Genomic DNA, 10244 nt, shown 5'->3' on the forward strand with positions numbered 1-10244 from the left:
ACAGTGAATCAGCTCTGAATTACATTAATTGTATATGGGACAATCTCAGTCTAATTTGTTTTGCAAAGTTTGTTCTCCTAGCTCAAGGAGCAATAGAAGGATCCCAGTAGTGAGACTGCCTCTGTTGCAGTTCCTGCATTTAAGGGTAACTCCAGTCTTTGCTTAGTGTTTTGTACTGTTAGTCTTGTCTTTCTTTTAATCTTGCTAAGTTTTCTCTATTTGGCAAATACACAGTGTAGACAAAAATCCCATCCCTAGGTTTTTTCCTCTTTATATTTTAGTGAAAATGGGTCATCTCAGTAAGAAAGATTTTTTTTTTTTTTTGGACTGCAGTAAAAAAGATCACAACCATTGAGTTGTAGCAGAGGGCTGCATTGCCGTTTTATTTTTAAAGCGGAACTTTAATTCAGGTACCTGGAGGTGTTTGGATTAGACATAGTCTTTTCTCAGGCTACACCCACCATCTGAATTGCACCAGTATTTAAACCTTTGAGTCATTACATATAATTTGCATCAGCTTAGTTTCCAGAATGCTACATTTGCATTCCTGCAAGAGGTGTACATCCACCATCCCCTGTGAGGTGGAAACAGTTAAGACAGCCATATCCAGCTCCATGAACCTTCATGCCTTCTGTGTGAACCAGGTGGGAAAAAAAAGTAGAAGTGACTGGATGGAAAGGAGAAAACAGGAAAGGGAAAAAAATAAAAGAGTGAAAGGGTCAGAAGCCACTGTCAGGAAATGTCCAAGGAAAGAGAAGTGAAACAGCACAAGAAGACATACAATAGTGGCAGGCTATGAAGATCTAGCAACTGCAGCACGCTCCTCTACCAACCCTTCCTCTGCTGTCAGCTGAATCCCCAACTAAAATGTGCCTCCTCACCTGCAGCAACTGCTGTTACAATATATTTTCAAATTATGCTGAGACACAGTAGATCTAAACTGACCCTCTAAGAAAAGAATATTGAAATTAAAAATACATATTATCTCAAGCAACTGTTCTTCAGATTTAAAATCAAGGTAAATTGCATTAGAAGTATACTCAGGCTGTGAAGTAGCCAGAAGCATAGAAGCCACTGATACAGTCTCTTTGTATGATCCCAAAATTCCCTTTACAAAGATCCCTTGTTTCACTCACTGCACGGGATGGGCTGTGTTCCTGTGATGAATGAGAACAACATAACAAAGGAGAAACCTGTTCCAGTTTTCAGGACAGTAAATCAATGCCTTGCAAGAGAAGGGATGATGTTACAGACCAGGCACATCTCAGTACCTACTGAGTCCACTAAATTCTCACCCCAGTTCTGCCAGGTGCTGCACAGGCAGTAGGTTGTGGTGTCTGGCTGGTACTCAGTCTGTGATACCAGGAGTTGCATTTTGGAAGTACTGATCACAAAGGCAATCAAAACAGAGGGAGCTATGCTGCAATCATATAAAGTACTGTTAAGTGAATCCTAATTTTTTTACATCTCAGTTCAGGCTCTAATAACTATCCAGCAGTCTTGATTTCAAACCCTGTACCTCAGAGCTCCATATGTAACACAGGCACAATGTTCTCTTACTTTTCTCATTATCAGGAAGATAAACTAATGCAAAAGGTCTAAAGCTCTCAAAGTTGATTTAGTTTGATCCCAGCAAGCCTTCAAGGATCATGGAAGGGAAAGCATCATAGGGAAATTGATTAAAAAAATGAATCACTTCAATGCAAGTTTTGGATGGTTCACAAACTGAGCAGGGCTCAGAGCCACACACTGCATGCTGAACATGGACACCCCTATGCTGGCTGAGGCAGAGACTGTGAAAGGGCCAGTACAGGGAAAAAGAGGAGAGATGTGCCTCTGTGATTAAGAGCCCTGTGAGCACAGGGCAGCAGGTTACATACAGGTACTTACTATAATTCTGGTGTTTTCTTATTTGGCAGTGCTTGAATGTCTGAGTTAGACAGGTAGAGATTTTATTTTTTAAACTGAGGGCTGGTATCAATTGCTGAGGAGAATGCAAGATACAGCAGCTCATAGCTTCCATGTGTCTGTGTGAGAAAGACAATAAAGGAACTTGACACAGATCCCATTTACTCAAGGTGTGCACCACAACCTCCCACCATACCATCTGCACCAGCCTCTGCTCTGCCACTAGGTCAAGCATACCACATTTGCTTTGTGAAGATCTTAACTACACCTTTGCCCCCCCCCAAAGCAGCAACTCACTAATTTTCTCCTCCAGCCTCTGGTTAGACTCCATATTTATTTCTTCCACCTGAGACTGCTCAGTTGATTATCTGCCTTCTTTCTATCAAGTAGCCTGCAAGTGCAGTACATGCCCATACCATTCCAGATAAACATCCCAGCCACCCAAATGGGTTTGAAAAGAAGCCAAGTGACTTTGCCTATCCCCGTCTCCAGCTCCCACTTTCAGTAATGTCTGTGTTACACAACATCACAACAGCATACCAGCACAAATACTGCTTCCCACGGCTCTTGGTGCCAGGGCTGCCCGCAGTCTGAAATATCTTCTCCGACCACACTTTATTTTTTTTCTTTTATTTTGGCTTGGCTCTGAGCGTGCAGAGCTGAGCCAGCACCTGTCTGCTACACGAGGGTTAGCTGTCCTTGCCGAAGGAGTTGTCAGTCGCAGCCTGACAGGTGACAGCCGTTTCCTGTTTCTGAAAGCAGTGTTACCAGCCACACCATCCCCCTCCTTAATTCAGACAGCTGCTTTGTTGTCATCTGGTTCTACACTTCCACATGCAGGCTGAGGGCTGTAACAGGAATAACAGCACTGAGGTTACACGACACTTTCCCTGTTCAAAGCACTCGGCAAGGAAACCCACAGGAATTGTTTATTGTAAACATTTCCCACAGACTAAATCCGACAGGTACCAGCAAGCAGTCCTGCTCCTCTGCATTTTCTAGTGTAACATAACAACAAAGGAGCATGCTTGAGAACCACTGTTTGGAATGAGGTATACCTGTTTAATTTTACCCCTGTGGACATTCTATGTTTGTAGTTGAAGGTTTATGTCAATTACACTTCTCAGCTGTGAGTATCTGCCAAATAGATTCTTATTAATGGGGAAAAAAAAAAGCAATAGCAGAATTTTTCTCCGAATAAGGGATGAAACCAATTCCTGCTACTATAAATTACAAGCAAGAGCAGAGCTAATCTCAGGGATTTTTTTATAGTTACCTCTTCTTGCAGTTTCTAAAAAGCAGTCTCAAACCATTGAAGTTTTCAAATCTAAATTCCTGCTTACAAGTGCTAAAAAATAAGAGGTTTTTTTCTGGTATCCACCAATTCTCAGAAGCACTACTTTCTGTAGTGACATTACAGATGCCAGTTCTACAGCCTGTGCTATGCAGACAAACACCCACACCTTGAGTCCTCAATGGACCCACGTGCCTGGTAAGTCAGAGAGTCAGAAGTCCAGCAACAAAGAGCAGTAACAAAAGCACAATACGTGCTGCAACATGTACAGTGGAGATGGAAGTCATGTCACTACAAAACACCAGCCTCCACTGTGCATATATAAAAAATAAAATTCTGAAAGAGGCACAGATTCGAGATGAAATGTGATGATTGCAAATATAATAGAATTCAGTATTTTAACTCCAGACTGCACAATGTCTGGTAACCTTATTTCAACATTGTTTTTAAACAGAGATGTCTAAACCATAAAATGGTATCCATAACTTTGTCTTCTAGAAAAATACAGTGAAATATTGCTCTTTTTTTCCTTTTGAAGACATAAACCACCTAAAATTATTAATAAGTAAAAATACATGAACTAGTAAACAGTCTAGCTTTTCCTTTAAGATATTAAAGCTTCCAGTTTGGTTTGGTTCTGAAAGCTTCTAAACAAATTATGTAAATTACCTATGCTAAATACTTGGTTTTCGACAACAACAAAAGGAGTTAATGATGATGTTACTTTTAGTCTTCTAAAGTTATGCTAATGAAAACACTAATCAAAGATTGCAGTCACATTTTCAGTCCTTGCCTGCTGTAGGTGGATTTCATTGAGCAGTAAGATTTATAGCTTCATCATGACACAATGTATATAAGGCTGAACTCCTTCAGCTGCTAATGAAATGTGATTTGGGGACTCTGGCACCAGCTGGGTGATGATTAGGGCTTATCACAGATAGGTCTAGGAAAAGGCTGGGAAATACTTAAGCTTGTTTTGCAGTTGCTTTGAGCTCTTAGGAAAGGAGCAGTTTCTCTACAATATCAGCCTGAAGTTTTCTGCTCATACAAGAGAGGTAATGATAAGGTTTTTTAACTGACTTGCAAGTGATAGGGTTATAGGAAGTCTGACTAAATCCTACCAAATCCTTCTGGTTTCATGCCTTTTAAATTGTGAGATGGGTACTTTGTCTTCTCAGTCTGCTCAAAAAATAATGTTAATTTAGCAACTGGCTTCAGAGAAACCTTGCAAAACTTGCTCTATATAATGCCTCTTGACTTGAAATTCTACTTTTAATAGTTGCCTGCTGGCACAACAAGCAACTCTGTGTAGGTTTCCCACAACAAAAAGGGGATCCTAAACATAGTTTCTGCTTATGGGGATGGCTCCATATTAACTGTAAGCAGAAGGGCTGCTCAAGCATCTAAGTTACTGAATAATTTTAAAATAATCAATATAATAAGAAGGTAACTCCTACCCTCATTAAAAAAAATACTCTGAAAGTAGGGGAAGTTAGAAGTTAAACTGTGAGTTCTAGAATATTTTGTCCATGCATGCTATCAGCTGGGGGGAAAAAAGTGGGGGGGAAGATCTATGTAAGTAGTAAAATACCTGTGTCCTTAACTGACTGTATCTCAGCTGCAGAGCAGATTTCTGTTTAAAGCCCTTCTCACTGCAGGGAGCTACCACACTTCCTGCTCCTTTCCTTGGTAAGGGTGGTCTCCAGCTCCTCTTAAAAGAGAACTGCTGCCTGTCAACTGAAAACTACACAATAACTTCTAAAAATCAGTAGTTTTCATGAACTGTGAGACTTCAGATTGGGTGATTAAAAGACGGAGAGGTTTTTTAGAGTGGATTGGAGAAATAAAACCTCAAATACAGCAGAGCACAGTAGAAAAAGCTTCCCCCTGTTTTTATTTGAAGTAGTTCTTATTATAAAATACATACTATTTTGATTCTTTTGTAGCCTAAAGGAAGATTTCTCGAGGGGGTTGTGTTTTCCATTAATGTCTTTTATTCAGGTCAAATTCAGTCATTTTTGTAAAAGAAAGCCATTTCCTTTTCGATTGAACCAAAGGCTTGCATATTTACAATTCCCCATGCAAATGGGCAGTGGGTTTTATGGATTTGTTTTTGAAAAAAGCTGCTCACCTGTATCCCAGAATATATTCATGATACATGAAGTATGTGTTTAGGTATGGCAGAGGGGAAGGTTAGGCTCTGGTGTATGAGTGTGGTGGGGTTTTCTGGAGTTTGGGGTTTCTGTGTGTTTGGTTGTTTGTTTTTTTTGTTTCCATGACTATTTTACATGGTTGTAAGACTGTACCTGACAAGATTTTAACATCAAGGTGCTCAGAAACACTTCAGAGTAGTGCTTGCTTTAGAGATGCAAGTACACAGTGCCAGTCTGAGATAAGGAGTCATCCAGAGACTTGATAGGTCAGCAAACCTCACGCCTACAGGTCAGGTCCTACTTCTTCCCTAATGATGTTATCTACTTATCACATATCTACTTATCACACTCCCTTTGAGATAATTTCATTCTGTATTTGAGCTAGGGTAAGAAAAAACAGTCGTGAGAGCTGTACCTAATAAAACTCCTTTTAAGTGTCAGCATTCTGGTGACATACTAGCCAAGAACTAGATGAAGAAACAGTTTTGTACCTTTTTAATACTGCCACAGTCCAACTGGAGGTCATAAGACACTAACCCACACAGAAGGCACCCTGGCCCTTTCTGAGACATTATCCCAGACCAATGCACATGAGTGGTACTGCTTCCAGTACAGATGCTGGGGCTGCACCTGGTGCTCCTCAGTGGGGCTGGGCTGGGTTACAGAATTCCATGATGGTTTCTTTCCTTTGAGCCTGCACTGGAGGCTACAGTGCCTCCATTCTGTGGACTCTGCCCAGTGTGGAAGGACAGGGCTCAGTGCTCTCCAGAGTGCTTCCCTGAGGAAGCTCAAAGCCATGCTCCTTGTCTCTGGAACTGGCTGAGGACACTCTCTGTCCTTCCTTACTGCTAACTATAAAGCACAGCACAGAAAGCAATTCAAAATCAGGCCAAAAAGAGGAAGAAAGAGAAGCGTAAATTAGCATATTTTTCTGTGGATTAAATTGGGTAAGCCCCTTTTGAGGATGAGGGCAAAAGAGAAGTGAAAGAGTAACATTGTAATAATAATATTTTTAAAGTGCTTATTCATGAAGGCTTTTGTCAAAAAGCACAGAAATGCTGCTCTTAGTCTGAGGAAGATTGTAAAGGAACAGACTGACATTACCAAAGCTTCTTTCCTTACTGTAGTTAAATTTAACTCTCTTGGAACAGAAGAATTTAGGTTAGGAGGAGGATCTGGAGGCATCTGGTCCCTCGCTCGTTGCAAAAGTACTCTCAAAGCCAGGTCAGTCTGCTCCGCTTCTTGTCCTGCTGAAGTACAGAGACTGAACCTCTTTCCTGGGCAGCCCATTCCAGCGTTCCCCCACTTTTCCTGTAGGAAATTTAGGTCAGTGTGGTGCTATGGCCTTCAGGGTTTTCAGACTCAGACCAGCAGGTTTCCATTGTCATTGTTTTCCATAAGGTGCACAGTGCGAAGTGCAAATCTAATTACGGCCCAAGTACTAGGCTAGTGCAGTGGGTTTGTTTGCTTAACAAGGATTTCTGATAAAGGTTCCCTGACAGCTCTGGCAGCAATATGCAATTACCTGGGCTCAAGCTTTACCACCCTCTGCAGTGGGTGCCAGGGCTGGAAGGTACTGTGCCATAACATGCCATCCTCCACCAGCCCAGCTCCTGACCCAGTGGCTATACCAGCACTCTGGCTGTGCACTGCACGGCCCACTGCAAAGCAATCTGGCTAGAGGCTGCAGTGTCAAATACTACTGTAGGATTTTAGCATGCCTCAAAGAAGGAAGTTAGGATGCAGCTTTGTTGAAACACCTCAATTTTTTTTCTTCTCCCTCCTTACAGATAAGAAACAGTTAGGACAGTTGGACTGATTAAAATTAGTTACATTCTAGTTAATGGGATTAGGAATATGGCCAGAAGCCCTACTTCTACAGGGGACAAGAGCACTAAGGGGCAAAATGTGCTACCCCAATCACCCTGTGCTGAGTGCGGGCCAGATAACTCGGAACATCCTGTGCCCCAGTTTCGCAAGATCTTTAACCACAGCATCCAGCAGAAAAATCACAAAGAGCATGTGAACAGGTGCTCAAATGCCTCTTGTGGCTTTGCCGCTAAGGCAGATACTGTTTCAACTAAGATTTCTTGTCCTGAGCTTTATTTTTGAAGGCTTTACTTTTACTTCAGCTCTTATCTGGCTGGCTGTGAATGCAAACAGGCAGACCTAGACAAGCAAGTTAAATGTGCTGCCTTATGTAGGGATGATTATTATGAATTTTCTGTAATACATTTTCCTAGATATCCTCTGTGGATTTTTAAACAAGAGGATATGAATATTTCAGGTGCAGTCATTTTACTTCAAGATTAGATAATTTCTGATACCTATTAATACCTTCCCCATCCCCAATGCAGGTTAAGGATTTTACATTCCTCTATTCAATGAAGACTCTTGCAGAAGTGTACTACAGCAAATGACATGTTTCATACCTGCCTGTGAGGACTAAGAAGTGTTCACTGCAGCTCACCTCTTTTCTGTTTGTTGTACAGCACTTCTCCACTGACAGTGGTTCAGCTCCTGATGGAGGAGCAAAACGTCCCCAGTGAGGTGCCAGCAGCCCTAAAGCGCCTGGCCAAATACATAGTGCGTGGTTTCTATGGTGTGGAGTGTTCCCTGGCCCTGGATGTACTGATCCGCTACCCCTGCGTGAAAGAGGATGACTTGTTACAGCTGCTCAAGTACGAGCATAAGCAACTGCGCGCTGTCCTCAACACGCTCAAGGCAGACAAGCTGGTGAAGCTGCGGATGCGAGTCGAAACGGGGCCTAACGGGAAGAGCACGAGGCACAATTACTATTACATTAATTACAAGGTGCTGGTGGATGTGGTAAAATACAAACTGGATCATGTACGTCGGAAAATAGAAGCAGATGAGCGGGATTCAACTACCAGATCCTCTTTTAAGTGTCCGTCTTGCTCTAGCTCTTACACGGACCTTGAAGTCAATCAGCTCTTTGATGCATTTACAGGTGTGTTACTTAACATTGCTTATTTGCTGTTATCTTAAAGAATAACCCTGATAGCACAAAATTGTTTCCTAAGTGAACTTTGCGATAAAAGCATGTTTGTTAGGATATGCTTCTTGTTTGCTGGTGAACAACGGTCTGGGACAGGGGATGCTTGGAGGTGAGGGTAAGAGAAATGCTGCCTCTGTAGAACAGGCCACGCAGAAGGAAGAATAATCTTGAACATATGAGCTGGCATTGGGAATCAGATTCCAGGCCTCAGCTTTGCTTTGAACTTGGTTAAGTAATCTTAACTCATCCAAGTCTTGTAAGTCTCACTTCCTCATGTGGAAATAGGAACACAGTACTCGCTTTACTGTGTTTTGAATCTCTTAGTTAATCCATTTGTGTGGTCAGCTCTTCTGACAGAAGAGTTGGACAAGATGGGTAGAACTGTTTGCAGTCACCTCCTGTAATAAGCATCTTGCAGCTCAGTAGTACCAGAGCTGTTCTGTCACTCCTGGGCTGGGAAGATCAGGCTCCTCCCAGGTCAACATGACACATCCACAGCAGAAGTGGTGTCAGAGCCTGTGGATGTTTCTTGTTTCAAAATGAGCCAAAATGGCATCACAGTGCAATACACTACTGAGAGCACAGCTACTGTGCTGACATCTGGCTCATGGGATCTGCAAAGGATGCCAGAGCCAGGCAGAATGAACTTCATACGTCTAACTTGAAATGCTAATGGTGAAATTTGTGTTCTGCCAGTTTGCAAAATCATCCCTTTCTTCTAAACGGAGGGACTCTGTCGAGTTACTGAAATGCAAACACTGAGGCTGGTGATGTATTTTCACAGAACAAGCTTGGTTTTGTTTGTTTTCCTGAAGACATAAATATAGGATTTTAGCATATGCCTTGACTGACTCTGGAACAACTAAAACCAGATGCTACTTATGCTTGAAAAGATGTATTTTTTTCTTACATTAAGAACTGAGAAGATGAGATAGAAGAAAAAAATAAATTGATGATAGTACATGTCCATCCAGCTTGAATGTCTCTCCTGAGACATTTCTCACTTGCATAGCAAGTGTGTAGTAACAGTCTGTCTCGAGTTTGCCTGTAGAACTGAGTTCCCCTTGTTAATGTGAACAAATAGATAAAGCAGAATGTCTGGGTAACTGTCCAGGCTGCAGACTGCTTAACAAGGTGCTGCTGATCTTTCTGCATTCTATGAATGAAAACGCCCCCTTTGGAAAATGTTGCAGAGACCTTCCGCTGCACTTACTGCAACACTGAAGTAGAGGAAGATGGCACAGCATTTCCAAAGCACGATGCTCGAACCTTGCTGGCGAAGTTCAACGAGCAGATCGAGCCTGTCTTTGTGCTGCTGCGTGAGACTGAAGATATTGTGCTGCCCTATGACCTGCTGGAGCCTCAGCCAACAGAAATACCAGAATTATCAGAAAGGTATAAACATAACCCTAGAACTTCTGATCAATGCAAATCCTCCCAACTACTTTCCAGGTGTAAAATCTTTGAAATACTGAACTTGCAGCCTACTATGCATTCCATTCTGCTTTGTTCAGTACAGTCTGCTGTTTAATGAAGAAGTCTGTAGTATCTAAGGCATCCTAAATTATTGCTATGCCTTTTTAGTTTTTTGATACATTTTTCAAAGTAATTTATTTCCCAGATTACTCCTTCAGCTAATGCTCATAGCCCTTTCTGTGAGAAAGTAATGTTTCTCTATCAGTGTGCTTCATCCAGAGATGCACTACTGAAGAGACCTTGCAAAAATCTATGGTTCAGAACCACCTCCCTCTGAGATGAGGTAAAACGAAATGTAAAGTATTTGAATATAGAAGATAGTTCAAGATAGTCTGTTGACAAAGCATGGTTTTGGGGTTTGTTTGGGGTTGTTGTTCAGTTTTATTTGAATGGG

The 10244-nt window shown here is 41.8% G+C and overlaps 1 protein-coding gene across 1 annotated transcript in view; it reads left to right on the plus strand.

Annotated features, from left to right (window-relative positions):
* Positions 1-7871: 7871 nt before the first annotated feature.
* Positions 7872-10244, plus strand: part of LOC121676554 (general transcription factor IIE subunit 1-like) — a 5799-nt gene continuing 3426 nt past the window's right edge. The window contains exons 1-2 of the mRNA XM_042053252.1: positions 7872-8326; positions 9568-9769. Coding sequence (XP_041909186.1) covers positions 7879-8326; positions 9568-9769 — 650 coding nt within the window. The 5' untranslated portion in view covers positions 7872-7878. The remainder of the gene's footprint in view (positions 8327-9567; positions 9770-10244) is intronic.

The sequence above is a fragment of the Corvus kubaryi genome, unplaced genomic scaffold (genome assembly GCF_017639235.1).
Source record: "Corvus kubaryi isolate FWS band 111438036 unplaced genomic scaffold, C.kubaryi_AGA036_p1.0 split1-131, whole genome shotgun sequence".
Taxonomy (NCBI): domain Eukaryota; kingdom Metazoa; phylum Chordata; class Aves; order Passeriformes; family Corvidae; genus Corvus; species Corvus kubaryi.